The sequence below is a fragment of the Bufo gargarizans genome, chromosome 1, assembly GCF_014858855.1.
Source record: "Bufo gargarizans isolate SCDJY-AF-19 chromosome 1, ASM1485885v1, whole genome shotgun sequence".
NCBI classification, from domain to species: Eukaryota; Metazoa; Chordata; class Amphibia; order Anura; family Bufonidae; genus Bufo; species Bufo gargarizans.
Genome location: NC_058080.1, coordinates 323,106,153 through 323,123,522, shown reverse-complemented (window position 1 = coordinate 323,123,522; position 17,370 = coordinate 323,106,153). Strand labels below are relative to the sequence as shown.

Here is a 17,370-nt window from a genome sequence, read left to right as displayed (position 1 = left end):
ACAGCATGCGCCAAAAAAATAGAACATGTTCTATTCTTGTCCATTTTAGGCATTGTTACAATAAATCCGCAAAAAAAAAAAGGATGGCATACGGATGTCATAAATTTTTATGGGCGGATCTGCAATTTGCGGACCGCAAAACACATACGGTCGTGTGTATGTGGCCTTAATGTGTAAATTTTATATTTCTTCTCAACCCATTTATAAATCACTGTTTGCATTATTTACAGAGCATATTAACCCCTTCAGTAACGGGCCCATTTTTTGTTTTGCATTTTCATTTTTTCCTCCCCATGTTCCAATACCCATAACTTTTTAAATTTTCCTTAAATATAACCATATGAGGGCTTTTTTTTGCAGGATAAGTTGTACTTTTTAAGGGCACTATTTAATTTACCATATCTTTTATTGGAAAACGGGAAAAATTCTTTGTGGTACCCAATATGTTTATTTTTTTATTGTTTATATATTTTTATATGTAAAATTGGGAAAGGTGGGTGATGTAAACATTTAAGATTTTTTTTAATTTACTTTTACACTGGTAACTTTTAACCCCCTTTAGGGGGCTAGAACCTAGGATATTTTGATCCCTGTGCCTCATGCACAGCAGGGAGATTACCATGGAAGTCGTGGGAAGTTTCAGAAGCGTCTAGGCTGCCATGGTAACCAATTGGAACCCCGCAATTTCAATGTGGGGGCTCTGATCTGAAGGCAGAGGCAGCCGCATCCCTCGTCTTACCTCTCAGATGCCGTGATTGGTGTTCATCTCAGCATCTGAGGGGTTAAGTGATGGTGTTCAGGGGGATCGCCGTTCACTTTCATTGTAGCCGGGTATCAGCTCTATGATACAGTCAGCACCCGCCGCGTATGGAGCGGACTCACTGCAGCAGCCTGCGCCATACATTCCCTCAACCAACTGATTCATAGCGATTTGTGACAAATTAATTCAGAACAAATTGAATTTCTTGGCAAACTTCGCTCATCTCCAGTGAACATCATCTGTTGAACTCTAGCAAAGAATCATCTTTTCACCTATTGTTTGTTTATAATTATTAGGATTCAGCCTGGAAATAAACATCATCTGGATTATTCAATACATATCTTTCAGTCAAGCTGAAGTTGTCTGATGGGGTTGTATCAATGGGGTTGTTTCTTCAGCATGTGCATGGATTTATGCAAACCCAAAGCATGCAGAAGAACGTTGCATAAATCTCTGCACCAAATCTGTTGTGTGCAAATAAACTCTTTATGGATGCAACCATATGGTCCTGCTTAGGGCTCTTTCACACCTGCGTTCTTTTCTTCCGGCATAGAGTTCCGTCGTCGGGGCTCTATGCCGGAAGAATCCTGATCAGTTTTATCCTAATGCATTCTGAATGGAGTGAAATCCGTTCAGGATGCATCAGGATGTCTTCCGGACCGGAACGTTTTTTGGCCGGAGAAAATACCGCAGCATGCTGCGCTTTTTGCTCCGGCCAAAAATCCTGAACACTTGCCGCAAGGCCGGATCCGGAATAAATGCCCATTGAAAGGCATTGATCCGGATCCGGCCTTAAGCTAAACGTCGTTTCGGCTCATTGCCGGATCCGACGTTTAGTTATTTCTGAATGGTTACCATGGTTGCCGGGACGCTAAAGTCCTGGCAGCCATTGTAAAGTGTAGTGGGGAGTGGGGGAGCAGTATACTTACCGTCCGTGCGGCTCCCGGGGCGCTCCAGAGTGACGTCAAGGCGCCCCAAGCGCATGGATCACGTGATCACATGGCATGTCATCCATGCGCATGGGGCGCTCTGACGTCATTCTGGAGCGCCCCGGGAGCCGCACGGACTGTAAGTATACCGCTCCCCACTACTACTATGGCAACCAGGACTTTTATAGCGTCCTGGGTGCCATAGTAACACTGAACGCATTTTGAAGACGGATCCGTCTTTAAATGCTTTCAGTTCACTTGCGTTTTTCCGGATCCAGCGTGTAATTCCGGCAAGTGTTGTACACGCCGGATCCAGACAACGCAAGTGTGAAAGAGGCCTTAGCTTAGTAATGGGAGGAAATAAAATCAATCATGACAAAATAAATAAATAAAAAATACAAAAACACCCAAAAAGTATGTAAATAATTTCTGTTTAAGGTTCAGCTTACCTGATATTGTCAAGGCAACCAGTGTCTGGTTTCATTATGGCAGCATGATGAAACATTTTAAATAGGGCAATTCCAAGAAAAATTACATTAAGCTAAAAATCAAAGAAACATTCATAAAGTTAATACAAAATCTTCAAAAATAGGATATAGAAAACATTACGTTAACACAGCGAGAATATTACTGTAAGGCCTATTTCACACAGCCGTTTTTTGCGGTCCGTATACGGTCCGTATACGGAACCATTCATTTCAATGGTTCCGCAAAAAAAAACATAATGTACTCCGTGTGCATTCCGTTTCCGTATTTCCATTTTTCCGTTCCGTTCAAAGATAGAACATGTCCTATTATTGCCCGCAAATCACGTTCCGTGGCTCCATTCAAGTCAATGGATCCGCAAAAAAACGGAACACATACGGAAATGCATCCGTATGTCTTCCGTATCCGTTCAGTTTTTTGCGGACCCATCTATTGAAAATGTTATGCCCAGCCCAATACTGTATACTGTATATGCCATACGGAAAAACAGAACGGAAACAAAAAACGGAACAAGGGATCAGTTTAAAACGGACCGCAAAACACTGAAAAAGCCATACGGTCGTGTGAAAGAGGCCTAAAGTAAAGCTAGGGCCACAAAAGAGTCCACCACAGTATATGTGCCAAGGACACACATGCTTATTTTTTCCTCTATGTTCCTTTATGCGTGCATGAGATTCCTAGTGTGGTAATCTGGCAATGTGTCTGGCACCTAAAATCATATTTCTGTGCAGATTAGCCTGTGTAAACAGGGATTTGCCACCCAGAAACAATAGTGGTAGGTTTATCAAAACTGCCTTAGCATAGCAAGCATTCAGATCCCACCTTCCATATTTCAGAGCTTGTTTAAAAAATGAATGGTGGAATCTGATTGGTTGTTTTAGGCAACTAAGCCAGTTTTCCATTGCACCGGCTCGATAAATACAGGTCCTTCTCCAAAAATTTGCATATTGTGATAAAGTTCATTATTTTCTGTAATGTACTGATAAACATTAGACTTTCATATATTTTAGATTCATTACACACAACTGAAGTAGTTCAAGCCTTTTATTGTTTTAATATTGATGATTTTGGCATACAGCTCATGAAAACACCAAATTCCTATCTCAAAAAATTACTCAAAGCCGCAATCATGGGCAAGACTGCCGACCTGACTGCTGTCCAGAAGGCCATCATTGACACCCTCAAGCAAGAGGGTAAGACACAAAAAGACATTTCTGAACGAATAGGCTGTTCCCAGAGTGCTGTATCAAGGCACCTCAGTGGGAAGTCTGTGGGAAGGAAAAAGTGTGGCAGAAAACGCTGTGACCGGACCCTGAGGAAGATTGTGGAGAAGGACCGATTCCAGACCTTGGGGGACCTGCGGAAGCAGTGGACTGAGTCTGGAGTAGAAACATCCAGAGCCACCGTGTACAGGCGTGTGCAGGAAATGGGCTACAGGTGCCGCATTCCCCAGGTCAAGCCACTTTTGAACCAGAAACAGCGGCAGAAGCGCCTGACCTGGGCTACAAAGAAGCAGCACTGGACTGCTGCTCAGTGGTCCAAAGTACTTTTTTCGGAAGAAAGCAAATTTTGCATGTCATTCGGAAATCAAGGTGCCAGAGTCTGGAGGAAGACTGGGGAGAGGGAAATGCCAAAATGCCTGAAGTCCAGTGTCAAGTACCCACAGTCAGTGATGGTCTGGGGTGCCATGTCAGCTGCTGGTGTTGGTCCACTGTGTTTTATCAAGAGCAGGGTCAATGCAGCTAGCTATCAGGAGATTTTGGAGCACTTCATGCTTCCATCTGCTGAAAAGCTTTATGGAGATGAAGATTTCATTTTTCCGCACGACCTGGCACCTGCTCACAGTGCCAAAACCACTGGTAAATGGTTTACTGACCATGGTATTACTGTGCTCAATTGGCCTCCCAACTCTCCTGACCTGAACCCCATAGAGAATCTGTGGGATACTGGGAAGAGAAAGTTGAGAGACGCAAGACCCAACACTCTGGATGAGCTTAAGGCCGCTATCGAAGCATCCTGGGCCTCCATAACACCTCAGCAGTGCCACAGGCTGATTGCCTCCATGCCACGCCGCACTGAAGCAGTCATTTCTGCAAAAGGATTCCCGACCAAGTATTGAGTGCATAACTGAACATAATTATTTGAAGGTTGACTTTTTTTGCATTAAAAACACTTTTCTTTCATTGGTCGGATGAAATATGCTAATTTTTTTAGATAGGAATTTGGGGTTTTCATGAGCTGTATGCCAAAATCATCAATATTAAAACAATAAAAGGCTTGAACTACTTCAGTTGTGTGTAATGAATATAAAATATATGAATGAAAGTCTAATATTTATCAGTACATTACAGAAAATAATGAACATTCTCACAATATGCAATTTTTTTTAGAAGGACCTGCATCTCCCAATGACTTTCTAGAGGGAAAAGCAATCGCTGTAGTGATTGCTTGTCCCGACACAGCAGAGGCGATTGCTGCATATAAATGGAGCACTCATCTCCATTGACAATCAAGCAATTATTAGGAATCTTTGGTTCATTCCCAATAATTTCTTGAAATATTGGACCATAAAAGGGACCTTTAGGCTGCTAGATCTAGACTTTTGTTCTAACACTACAAACAAAAAATATTGCTGTGAAATAATTTTGAAATCGGTGCCAATAGGGAATGAACTGAGTAGCTTGAAATTTGCTTCCAAATTTCTACAGTCACGTGAATATGCCTGGACAGATTTAATCGCTAGAGATAAAATGATTGCAGATGAGTATTATTTATTTTACTCACTTATATAGCGCTGACATCAGTCAGTGCTGCTTCTTAGTGCAGGTTTTGTTTTTTGTTTTTATCACCACATGTGGGAATCTCAAAGAAATTTCAAGCTACCGTATTTATCGGCGTATAACACGCACGGGCGTATAACACGCACCTTCATTTTAGAGGGAAATTTCAGGAAAAAAATTAAATTTCAAATAAAGCCTCTGATCTGCCCCCTCTGGTAACGCAAACCCCCCCCCCTCCCTCCCCAGTATTAATCATTGGTGGCAGTGGCCACAGGGTCCCCCTCCTCCCCCCCATCATTGGTGGCAGTGTCAGTTCCTATCGGAGCCCCAGCAGTGTAATGCTGGGGCTCCGATCGCTTACCATGGCAGCCAGGAGTCACGCTACTGAAGCCCTGGCTGCCATGGTATGTTAGTGAGCAGAGAGCAGCGCATGATACTCACGTGCGCTGTGGCCGCCGGTCGCTCCTTCTCATAGGTCTGTGCGGCGCATTGCTAATGCTGTAAGCATTAGCAATCCGCCGCACAGACAGAAGAAGGAGCGACCGGCGGCCACAGCGCACGTGAGTATAATGCGCTGCTCTCTGCTCACTAACATACCATGGCAGCCAGGACTTCAGTAGCGTGACTCCTGGCTGCCATGGTAAGCGATCGGAGCCCCAGCATTACACTGCTGGGACTCCGATCGGAACTGTGGGATATGGCCGGCACATTCATTGGTGGCGCAGTGGCCACAGTCCCTCCCCTCCTCCTCCTACTCTGTCCTCGTTGGTCTTCAGCGGCAGCCGCGCACAGTGGGGAGGGAGGGACTCCCTCCTCCTTCCTCCTTCCTCCTCCCTCTGCTGTGCCGGCCGGCTCAGTCCTGCCTCTCTGGCCTCCGGAGGACACGTTTCAGCCCTAATCGGCGTATAACACGCATACATCATTTGCCCCCTATTTTCAGGGGGAAAAAGTGCGTGTTATACGCCGATAAATACGGTACTTCTCTTGCCAATAAAATCCTAGTGAAATCACTGCTTAATATATATCGGTAAGCAGGCCCGTCACTACCCAACAGGCAAAACAAGCAATTGCTTGGGGCCCCGAGCTGGCCCGGGGCCAAGCAGAGCCGGTGCCCGATGGTATATTCTAACCCCCAGGCGTTCCCATGGTGACGGGGACGCTTGCCTGCGGGTTAGAATATACCATCGGATCTAAGTTTTACGAGCTCAGTGAGATCGTAAAAACTCAAATCCGATGGTATATTCTAACCCCAGGCGTTCCCATGGTGACGGGGACGCTTGCCTGGGGGTTAGAATATACAGGGCCACGCCGCTCACAGCAGTATATTTATAAACAAACTAATCAGTAACTACTTTAACTTTAATCATTGCTCATTGCTGAGCTCTTTACTTGGATTATTTGGATATCTTACTTTGTCTTAGCTCCGGTAATAGCAGGCAGTGCAGGCGGCGCTCACTCACTGACCGACGTCACGCACCTGCTCCTCCCACTAGGCGGCGCAGGCGCGTGACGTCAGTGAGTGAGTGCCGCCTGCACTGCCTGCTGTTACCGGAGCTAAGACAAAGTAAGATATCCAAATAATCCAAGTAAAGAGCTCAGCAATGAGCAATGATTAAAGTTAAAGTAGTTACTGATTAGTTTATAAATATACTGCTGTGAGTGTCGGGGAGGGGGATTTGTGGATGGCACTGTAGGGGGATCTGTGGATGGCAGTGCCATCCACAGATCCCCCTACAGTGCCATCCACAGATCCCCCCTCCTCTAAACAGTGCCATCCACAGATCTCCCCCCTAAACAGTGCCATCCACTGATCCCCCCTAAACAGTGCCATCCACAGATCTCCCCCCTAAACAGTGCCATCCACTGATCCCCCCTAAACAGTGCCATCCACAGATCCCCCCTAAACAGTGCCATCCACAGATCCCCCCTAAACAGTGCCATCCACAGATCCCCCCTCCCCTAAACAGTTTCATCATGGCACTGTTTAGGGGAGGGGGGATCTGTGGATGGCACTGTTTAGTGGGGATCTGTGGATGGCATTGTTTAGGGGGGATCTGTGGATGGCACTGTTTAGGGGGGAGATCTGTGGATGGCACTGTTTAGGGGAGGAGGGATCTGTGGATGGCACTGTTTAGGGGGAGATCTGTGGATGGCACTGTTTAGGGGGGAGATCTGTGGATGGCACTGTTTAGGGGGGAGATCTGTGGATGGCACTGTTTAGGGGAGGAGGGATCTGTGTATGGCACTGTTTAGGGGGGAGATCTGTGGAAGGCACTGTTTAGGGGAGGAGGGATCTGTGTATGGCACTGTTTAGGGGGGAGATCTGTGGATGGCACTGTTTAGGGGAGGGGAGATCTGTGGATGGCACTGTTTAGGGGAGGGGGGATCTGTGGGTGGCACTGTTTAGGGGGGAGATCTGTGGATGGCACTGTTTAGGGGAGGGGGATCTGTGAATGGCACTGTTTAGGGGGATCTGTGGATGGCACTGTTTAGGGGAGGGGGATCTGTGGATGGCACTGTTTAGGGGGAGATCTGTGGATGGCACTGTTTAGGGGGAGATCTGTGGATGGCACTGTTTAGGGGAGGGGGATCTGTGGATGGCACTGTTTAGGGGAGGGGGATCTGTGGATGGCACTGTTCAAATTTCATGCACATTAAATGCAACAGCAGTATTTGCACTGTAAACCTTTTTTATTTATATAAAGTGTGGGTGAACTTAAACTGTATGGCTATACTGTGGTTCCTGTAGGCTTTGCGTGCGTAAGGTGTGGAGGGGGGGGCCTCCATGTCTATTTTGCTTGGGGCCCCCAAATTCCTTCAAACGGCCCTGTCGGTAAGGCCAATAAGTCATCTGTCATGGTTAAAATGTTTGAAGGTTTTCTAAGAGATGCCATCCTGAAGTTTCTCATATAATGCCTTAACATCAGTGTTTTTGTCAGTGATTTCCATCAGTGATTGTGAGCCAAAGCCAGGATTGAAGCCTCCACAGACATAAGGTATAAGGGAAAGATCTGCTCCTGTTGTCTGTTTAGAAAAACTACAAGAAAATTTAGACTAGAACCTTCAGAATCACAGGTGCATATCCATGAAGCAAACATAATTATAAAAAACAAAATGGCTGCACACCATTATACATACAAACAATAGCGCTAAGAAATGGGGGTCATTCTAAATAAAAGTGGTACAATACCTACTATAAATGAGTCAATGGAAGCTCTTAGCGCACATATTTGATCAAACGTGTGTTCTCTGTTTAGAGCCACACCTGGTTTTTCAGAATCACTGATGGAAATCACTGACCAAACACTGATGTGTGAAAAAGGCCTCATGCACACAACCGTTTTTTTTTAAGGTCCGCAAAAACTGGGTCCGTAGGTCCGTGATCCGTGACAGTTTTTTCGTCTGTGGGTCTTCCTTGATTTTTGGAGGATCCACGGACATGAAAAATGAAAAAAAAAATCAAAGTCAAGTTTGCCATTGAAATGATAGGAAAAAACGGACACAGATCACGGACACGGATGACAATCTTGTGTGCATCCGTGTTTTTTCACGGACCCATTGACTTGAATGGGTCCGTGAACCGTTGGCCGTGAAAAAAATAGGACAGGTCATATTTTTTTCACGGCCAGGAAACACTGATCACGGATGCGGCTGCCAAACGGTGCATTTTCCGATTTTTCCACGGACCCATTGAAAGTCAATGGGTCCGCGGAAAAAAACGGAAAACGGCACAACGGCCACAGATGCACACAACGGTCGTGTGCATGAGGCCTAAGGCATAACGACATATCAGCATAGCTTCAAGAGGGATCGATAAAAGTAATTTAATCAGTTTCTATAAGGAGTTAGGTTCTAGACGTGACCACAGCAAATCAATGGATATTGTATATCTAGACTTCTTCAAAGCATTTCACACTGTACCACATAAAAGGTTAGTATTTAAAATGAGAACGCTTGGACTGGGAGAAAACGTCTGTATGCGGGTAAGTAACTGGCTGAGGGAAAGAAAACAGAGGGTGGTCATTAAAGCACTAAGATGCCCCCCTCCAGTGACGTATCGTGTCTGGATGTTTTCCTCCAACTTGTGTCGGCAGACCTTACAAAAGTGTCACCACTCCCCCTGCACAACAATTGTACTAAGGAGGAATGGGAGGCTATCACTGTCCTCAAAAACGACTCTTCGATCAATGTGAAGCCCTCCGATAAAGGGGGCAACAGTGATCATGGATTCAGTTGATTACAGAACAATGTGTGAACAGATCCTACGGGATAAAACCAGTTACGAAGTTCAGTTATCAAATCCAACAGACCCGTACCTGCTAGAACTTAGGGGTATCCTTCAGGATGCAAAAACTAAAAAGTTAATCTCTGTGGAGGAGCTGGACTTTTTGTACCCAAAACACCCAGGGAATGGGGACAACTCCCCTGAAAGGGAGGCCAATTGTTTCGGGGGTTGGGTGTATCAGTCAGAATCTTGGGGTGTATATAGATAAAGTCCTTTTGCCCTTCGTAGTGTCCCTGCCATCTTATGTCAGGGACACTATAGACTTGCTTAAGAGACTTGATGGTGTTACTATCGAACCTCAGGCCATCTTGGGGAGTATTGACGTTGAGGCGTTATACTCGTCTATCCCCCATGCAGCTGGTCTTAGAGCAGTGGGTCACTTCCTCAGAATGAGGGGTTGTCAATTCTCTCGACACAATGATTTTGTGTTGAGACTCCTTGAGTATTTGCTCACACATAACTTTTTTCATTTTGGTGCAAAGCTTTACTACCAGCTCAGGGGCACAGCAATGGGCTGTTCCTGTGCGCCGGCCTACGCTAATTTGCTACGCAATGGGCTGGTGGGAGGCAACCAGTGTCTTTTCTGATGAGATGTCGTTGAGTACCGGGCCTATAGCCTTTTTCAGTCTTTGTGGATAAGCTAAACAACAACAACGTAGGACTGAGATTTACTCATGAATCCGATCCGAACAGTCTCTCTTTCCTTGACATATCTATTTCCAGAAAGGGTACTGATGAATTATCAACTACCATCTTTAGGAAGCCTACTTCGACTAACTCGGTCCTACATTAGAGCAGTAGTCACCCTACCCCCCTCAAGAGGGGTATTCCATGTGGTCAATACCTGCGCCTTAGGCGCAACTGCTCCGAGGGGCCAGAGTACAGGAAGAAGGCGAATGATCTCAGGACAAAGTTTCATAACAGGGGGTACCCAGACAATATACTGAAGCAGGCCTATCACAGGGCGGCTGACACGGCCCGCTCGGATCTTTTGGTACCCAAAGTAAAACCAATTGATGACCAAAAGATCCGGTTGCTAGCCACTTTTGATGGGTGTGCTGACCGAACGCGAGGGCTCCTTTGGGAAAAACTGGCCTATTTTAATGATGGATTCGAATATCAGGGATGTCATACATGACTATCCCCACATAACCTTCAGAAGGGGCAGTAATCTTAAGGATCTCCTCGTACACAGCCACTTTACACCTGTTCCCAGACAGGGCACCTGGCTTGATCGTAGGCCTACAGGTTGTTTTAGGTGTAGTGGCTGTGTAGCCTGCAGTATTGTCCAGACAGGCAAAACCTTTTACAGCTCCATCAGGGGACATCAGGGACTTCATTAATTGCAAAACACAGGGCGTAATTTATAAAATCACCTGTGATTGAAATATGGAGTATGTGGGCAAGACCAGACGCAAGATGCGTAGGCGACTGGGTGAGCATCTCGGTGACATTGCCAATAGAAGGGACACAGTGGTGTCCAGGCATGTCCATGATTGTCATCAGGGTAACCCCAGCTGCCTAAAGGCAATGGGAATTGTGCCATGAATGCCATCTACCTTGTAAAGCGCAACTGCATATCAGGAGCTGCGCTATCCGACAGTATCCGGGAATAGCGTCCTGATTGCCTGGCAACTGTCGCGTCATCTCGTGCGAACAAACGACATTGGACGTGGTGACGTCATCTCATTCACTAGCGTCCCCCCAATGACCTCCCCCTCTCGCAATGCGATTCGCTTCTTTGCGCATGCGCAGGCGTGAACTGAACCGCACCATCTGGGTAAGGTACGAGTGTCCTCGCCAAGCCTCGCTTTGAGGCCGACTCTTCCTTTAAAAAGGTGGCGGTTTTCTGCGCTACCTTAGGCTACATCAGCCCACGCGCCAACACTTTGTTAGTAGGAGAGGGGCTCAGCATCAGGAGTCCCCCTACCATCCTACTGTCAGTTTGTCCACTCGCATCCATATCAGGATCGTGGACATAATCTGCCTCTGTGCAGGGGACACGTCTGATATTTTTGTCAGTGTACCCTGTACAGCTTATTAGCCCAAGCTCCCTTGTTTCCCCTGATGAGCTTTATACTCATCCTTTCAGCGAAACATGCGTGTAGGGATTAGGGAGGAGAGGGCTTCCTAGGGCACACTAATTCCAGGGCTATGTTCCTGGTTGTGACTGGTCACGGGGATCCGTGATTAGGTCACTTAGGCCATTGTAGGTCCCTAGGGCATTACTAGGGCCAGCTAGCCTAGCATCCCTAACCCTGTGCTTTACAACTGCCTTCAGCGACGATGTATGCACATCCTTCAACACCGGCGAGGCATTCGTTGTATCAAGGAGCATCTCATCAGAGCGGTAGGACCACCTGGTTATCTTTTTTGGTGCCGCCGAGCACCTCTTGTTCTCTAAATGTGTTCTGGTTATTGAGTACCATTATCACCTGTGTGGTGACTCTCCGCATTGTCTCCTTTTTCGTATTTTCTTTATTGTTATCGATTTATCGTGGCGCCAATTTTCTATGTTCATCTTATTAAAAGTTACGTTGTATAACTGATCACTTACCTTAAATTTCTGTTTGACTCAGGTGGTCTCTAGTCATTATCTATATTGTTATACACTTGGTCATCAATGGTACACACTCAGATTGGGTCACTGTCACTAGTGGAGTACCTCAGGGTTCAGTATTGGGCCCTATTCTCCAATATATTTATTAATGATCTTGTAGAAGGCTTGCACAGTAAAATATAATTTTTTGCAGATGACACTAAACTGTGTAAAGTAATTAACACGGAAGGACAGTATACTGCTACAGAGAGATTAGTATAAATTAGAAGCTTGGGCAGAGAAGTGGCAATACACTACATTTGGAATTTTGTTTCCAGCTTCCCACTACTTTCTATGCAACTTGTCCTGCAAAAAAAAAAGGTCCCACAGAGCTATATGAACCAAAAAATAAAAATAAAGTTTTGGGTCTGGAAAGGCAAGGTGTAAAAACAAAAAACAAAAAATTCGACCAGTCGTGAGGGGGTTAAATTCAGAAATATTATTTGGGTTTATTAATCTGAAAAAAAAAGGTATTATTTCATGTGAAATCTTTTATATTAACTTTGTACATTTTGGCAACTTTAGGAAAAATACATTTCATTGTTGAAGGCATCGATGAGTGAACTGCTATTGAAAATTTGTCTAAAGAATTTGGACTAGTAAAGGGACTATTTAGTATGAGAAAAACCTTGTAAAAAAACAAACATAACATAAATGTAACATTCTTTTTATTTTGTATGAGTAAGTAAATAGATGCATACAATGGCAGTATTAGGGCACATTTAAATGACTGTAGTGTTTTGCGGATCTGCAAATTGTGCATCTGCAGAACACGGTTCCTGGCCGTGTTCTTTCCGCATTTTGCCTACCACACATGGCTGGCACTATGATAGAAATGCTGCCTATTGTTGTCCGCAATCTTTTTTGCAGGGCTGCGGAACGGAACTATGGATGCAAAAAGCACACAGTGCTGTCCAGATCTTTTGTGGCCCCATTGAAATGAATGGATCCGCACCAGTTCTACAAAATTGCAGAACGGATACAGATGCATTCATACAGCCGTCTGAATCAGCCCTTAGAATGAGGTAGCAGGAGTAGCATAAAAAGCTGTGGATTGGGCTGGCTGCTAATGTTTTATAGGAGAGCATTGGAAGTTCATAAAACAGCGATTCCAGCACAATACTGCACAACGTCCAGTTAAAACGTCACTTTATCCATAATTAAAACACCCAGATACAGAGCAAGCATACTCAGTTTATGCATTTTGACTAGTTGCCTTAAGGCCTCTTTAGACTTCCCATTCTCATAGTTTGGGCAGATTGTCGCTAATGAGTGTTCATACAAACGCTCGTTCATCAGGTAATGGGATTGTTGGTGCAGTCACTTAAATCATTAATTGAAATACAGATTCTGTATGGGAACAAGAAAATTGTATTAACGGTTACCACAGGAACGCTTCCTTCCTGACAACTGCCTGCTCCATTGAAGTGTAAAGGGGTCTTTAATCATAAACTTTAACCATAATGGTAATCAGGTTATGATTAAGGCAACTAGCCTAAATGCATAAACCTAACTATGCTTGCTCTGTATATGGATGGATTCAATAAAAGTGATGTTTTACCTGGACCTTGTACGGTACCATGCTATAATCCCTGTTGTAAGGATTGAACCTACTCCCACCCCTGTATCTCCGTACATGCTGATCCTGGTCTTGGGATGGTGAGCTACTTTTACTCTATTACTAGAGCATTGGAAAAATAATAAAACAAGATTCATTTTTTACTTCCTCTTGTTAGCAAATGCACAATATTTGATTATTCATCTGCTCATAGCAGAGAACTACACCCATTCTCACAGCTGTTCTTCTAGCAGTGCTTTTATGTCAAATTCCCCAAATGAATACCTGACACAGCCGCAATTATGGATGTCCTGTTCTGTCCATCTTAATCTGCAACGTATTCATATGGAAATACACCCTTCAGCTGCTGCGCTTTCCTCACTTAAAATTCAATAGATAGCTGCACTTATTATTATATAGGTCAGTGAAAAGTAATAAGTAAAAAATAAATAAATGCAATAATTACCATGATTATCAGTGTGGCTGGTCCAATAAAGCTCCAAATAAAGTAAGTATCGTGTCGAAGCCAGCACCTATGGAAAAAAAATAAAAATGCAGTGTCATTTTCTACACTGCATGCCAAACCAAACTGAAATATTCCTAACATCATTTATATCAATGACAATACACAGAATGCATGTACATACTGTATCTACTACCCTCCTCTTAAAATACTGAAGGGCCCAATAAAGGCTCACACCGGAAATTGGGACAGTACTTGAAAAAGACCATGTAGGGTCGAAACGTCGCACTTGGGAGTGCTGTGGTCTCTTTCTATAATTTTGAACAATGGGGGAACCACAGACTGGTACCCATCACCGCTGGCCCCACCACCATATTGGCTACATAACTTTTTCCTGAAGTGCTGCTACAATTTTTTTCTATTTTTATGGAGTTTCAGCTGCAGCACGCACTTTCCTTGATAAAACTTTAAAATCTATCCAATTATCTCCAATTCACTCCCTGTAGTGCCTCTATAGCAGTGATGGCTAACCTTGGCACTCCAGCTGTGGTGAAACTACGACTCCCAGCATGCTCCATTTATTTCTATAGAGTTCTGAGGGCAGCCAAGCAAGCGGGGCATCTTGGGAGTTGTAGTTTTACCACAGCTGGAGTGCCAAGGTTAGCCATTACTGGTCTATAGTGTCAGACACAGGCAGAACATATACTTTCAGATCCACAGTTGAGAACAAAATGGGGTATGGCTCGTTCTGAGCAGAAGGACCTGGCTAAATACTGTTCCCTGATTAGCTGACCAGGCTGTCTGTCTGCCACTGAGGCAATCAGGGCAAACCTTACCCCCTCCCTCCCTGGGTCATGTGATCCTCCATCTTCTTCTTTCCTGTCTTTTCCCAACCAATTTCCACAGTAAAATGATGCTGGACACCATTTTTGCATGATTCATCTGAAACGAATTGCAAAAACCTCAGATTTGTTTGAGAAATCTGTAAGGAATCCGATTCACAATCAATTTGCTCATCTCTAGTATGAGCTATCAATGTAGGCCTAACATCACAAATGGCCTACTAATGTGCTACTTCTCTAGGTGGTTTGCTGAAATCTATGTTGTCTTGGACACTTGGAAAATAAAACACTAGTCAAAATACAGATATAAAAAAATGTTTTTATATCTTACTTACACTTTATCTGTTCCATAGCTTTTATAATCTACTGCTGCAGACACCGACACAATAAGAGCAGGCATCCCATAGCCCACTAGATAGAAATATTTCCTTTTAGAATTTTCACTTTCAAAGACCTCAACCAGCATAATGTATAGCTGAACTCCTTCAAGGAACATCCACGTAAATGCAGCCAAGAAGAAAAAATGGAGAAGTGCAGCAAACACAGCACAGGCAATCTAGAAATTGAGATATAAAAAAATAGAAACAAGTAAATAATACATATTATATATAATAAATGTGCACATAAAACCAGGCAGCTTGGAGGATGACTAGTGCAAGGAAAAAGTGCTCATAGAAAGCAATCAGATTAACACTTATTTGACAAATATTTTCCCTGTACTCATGTTTTTAAATCTTTACATGATGTTTTAGACTTTATCACCAACATAGACATAGGCATTAACATCAAAATTGTAATGAGTGCAGTATTTGAATATGGACCTATGACCTCCTGGACACAGCACAAATTGTCAGTCCACCAATGGTAGGGACCAGGTTGGTAAACTGTCTAAAATGTATTTACCTCCTATTGATTTTTCTGAATATAATAGTAAGTTTGGAAGACATGCTATATTAACAGTATTTTCAGAACAATTCCAAATGTACGCTTAACAACTCCAATTAATAGCTGTAAGAAGTTAAAGGAGTTTTTCGTGAATGCAATATAGATGACCTATCCTCAGGCTTGACCATCAATATCTGATCATGGAGGTCCTACTCCTGACATCACGGTCGATCAGTTTAAAGTAGTGGCCACTTCCTAGGCAAGTAATATCACATTCATTGGTCACATGGCCTGTGTACAATTCAGTCAGTGTCAAGTGAAAGGGCCTAGGCTACAATACCAAGAACAGCCACTATACATTGTAAGGTGGTGTGCTTAGTGTACTGTGAAGAGGCCATGGTTGCCTCTCTTCAGAAAATAACATTTAATATGCAGAGGAAGTAAATACAAGGCACCTACTAATGTATTGTGATTGTCCATATTGCTTCCTTTTCTGTCTGGATTCCCCATCACATTATACACTGCGCATATCCATGGTTACAACCACCCTGCAATCCATGAGTGGTGGTCGGGCTTGCACACTATTATTCCAGCCAACAAAGGAGGGAATGTGGACAATCACAATACAATAGTAAGTGGCTTGTATGAACTTCCTCTACATAATAAATTCTATTTGCTGAAGTGAGACAACCTCTTTAAGTGCTGCCTCCCTTCCAGTCAGCTGATCAGTTAGGGCCCTGGGACACCTTCTCTCCCTGCATTCATTGGCAGCCTTCTGGCACCAGGAAATGTATAGAGTGGGCTCACCATGCATTTTGGACCTGCATTTCCTGGATTTAATCAAGGCCATTATGGCACCAAAAGTGATAAAAGGCAGAGTAGAACCTGCATTCTCTGTATTTCAAGTCGGCCAGTATGGCACTATAACAGGTAGTATTTAGTGTTAGGTTCCTGTCATATAGAGATCGCCTTGACACTGATGGACAGGCACAAATACTTTTGTACAGAATGTATTCGACAAGAATCTCAAATTTATAAAATAAGTGTAGCATTAGAACCAGAATATTTTCTATAACTATAGTGTTATTGTACTTTATTTGTGTTTGCAGAGTGCTGTTGCATTGTTTTTTGTCTCTATCCTGAGGATAAGTCATTAACTCACAGAAAACTCTTTAATAGACATATTTTTGGTATATTATGTATTTTACTTATTTTCAGTTACCTATATAGCACCCATGGCTCAAATTCTAATTTCTCTACTTTAAAATAAATACACTCACCTAAAGAATTATTAGGAACACCATACTAATAAGGTGTTGGACCCTTTTTTGCCTTCAGAACTGCCTTAATTCTACGTGGCATTGATTCAACAAGGTGCTGATAGCATTCTTTAGAAATGTTCACCCATATTGATAGGATAGCATCTTGCAGTTGATGGAGATTTGAGGGATGCACATCCAGGGCACGAAGCTCCTGTTCCACCACATCCCAAAGATGCTCTATTGGGTTGAGATCTGGTGACTGTGGGGGCCATTTTAGTACAGTGAACTCATTGTCATGTTCAAGAAACAAATTTGAAATGATTCGAGCTTTGTGACATGGTGCATTATCCTGCTGGAAGTAGCCATCAGAGGATGGGTACATGGTGGTCATAAAGGGATGGACATGGTCAGAAACAATGCTCAGGTAGCCCGTGACATTTAAACGATGGCCAATTGGCACTAAAGGGCCTAAAGTGTGCCCAGAAAACATCCCCCACACCATTACACCACCACCACCAGCC

At 43.9% G+C, this 17,370-nt stretch overlaps 1 protein-coding gene across 3 annotated transcripts in view; it reads right to left on the bottom strand.

Annotated features, from left to right (window-relative positions):
* The window catches only part of ADGRL3 (adhesion G protein-coupled receptor L3), an 807,408-nt gene that overhangs the window by 289,073 nt on the left and 500,965 nt on the right, over positions 1 to 17,370 (bottom strand). For all 3 annotated transcript variants that reach the window (XM_044305816.1, XM_044305825.1, XM_044305834.1), the window contains exons 16-18: positions 15,038 to 15,258; positions 13,864 to 13,930; positions 2,139 to 2,230 (exon numbers count right to left, since the gene is read on the bottom strand). In XM_044305816.1, the coding sequence (XP_044161751.1) occupies positions 2,139 to 2,230; positions 13,864 to 13,930; positions 15,038 to 15,258 (380 nt within the window). The remainder of the gene's footprint in view (positions 1 to 2,138; positions 2,231 to 13,863; positions 13,931 to 15,037; positions 15,259 to 17,370) is intronic.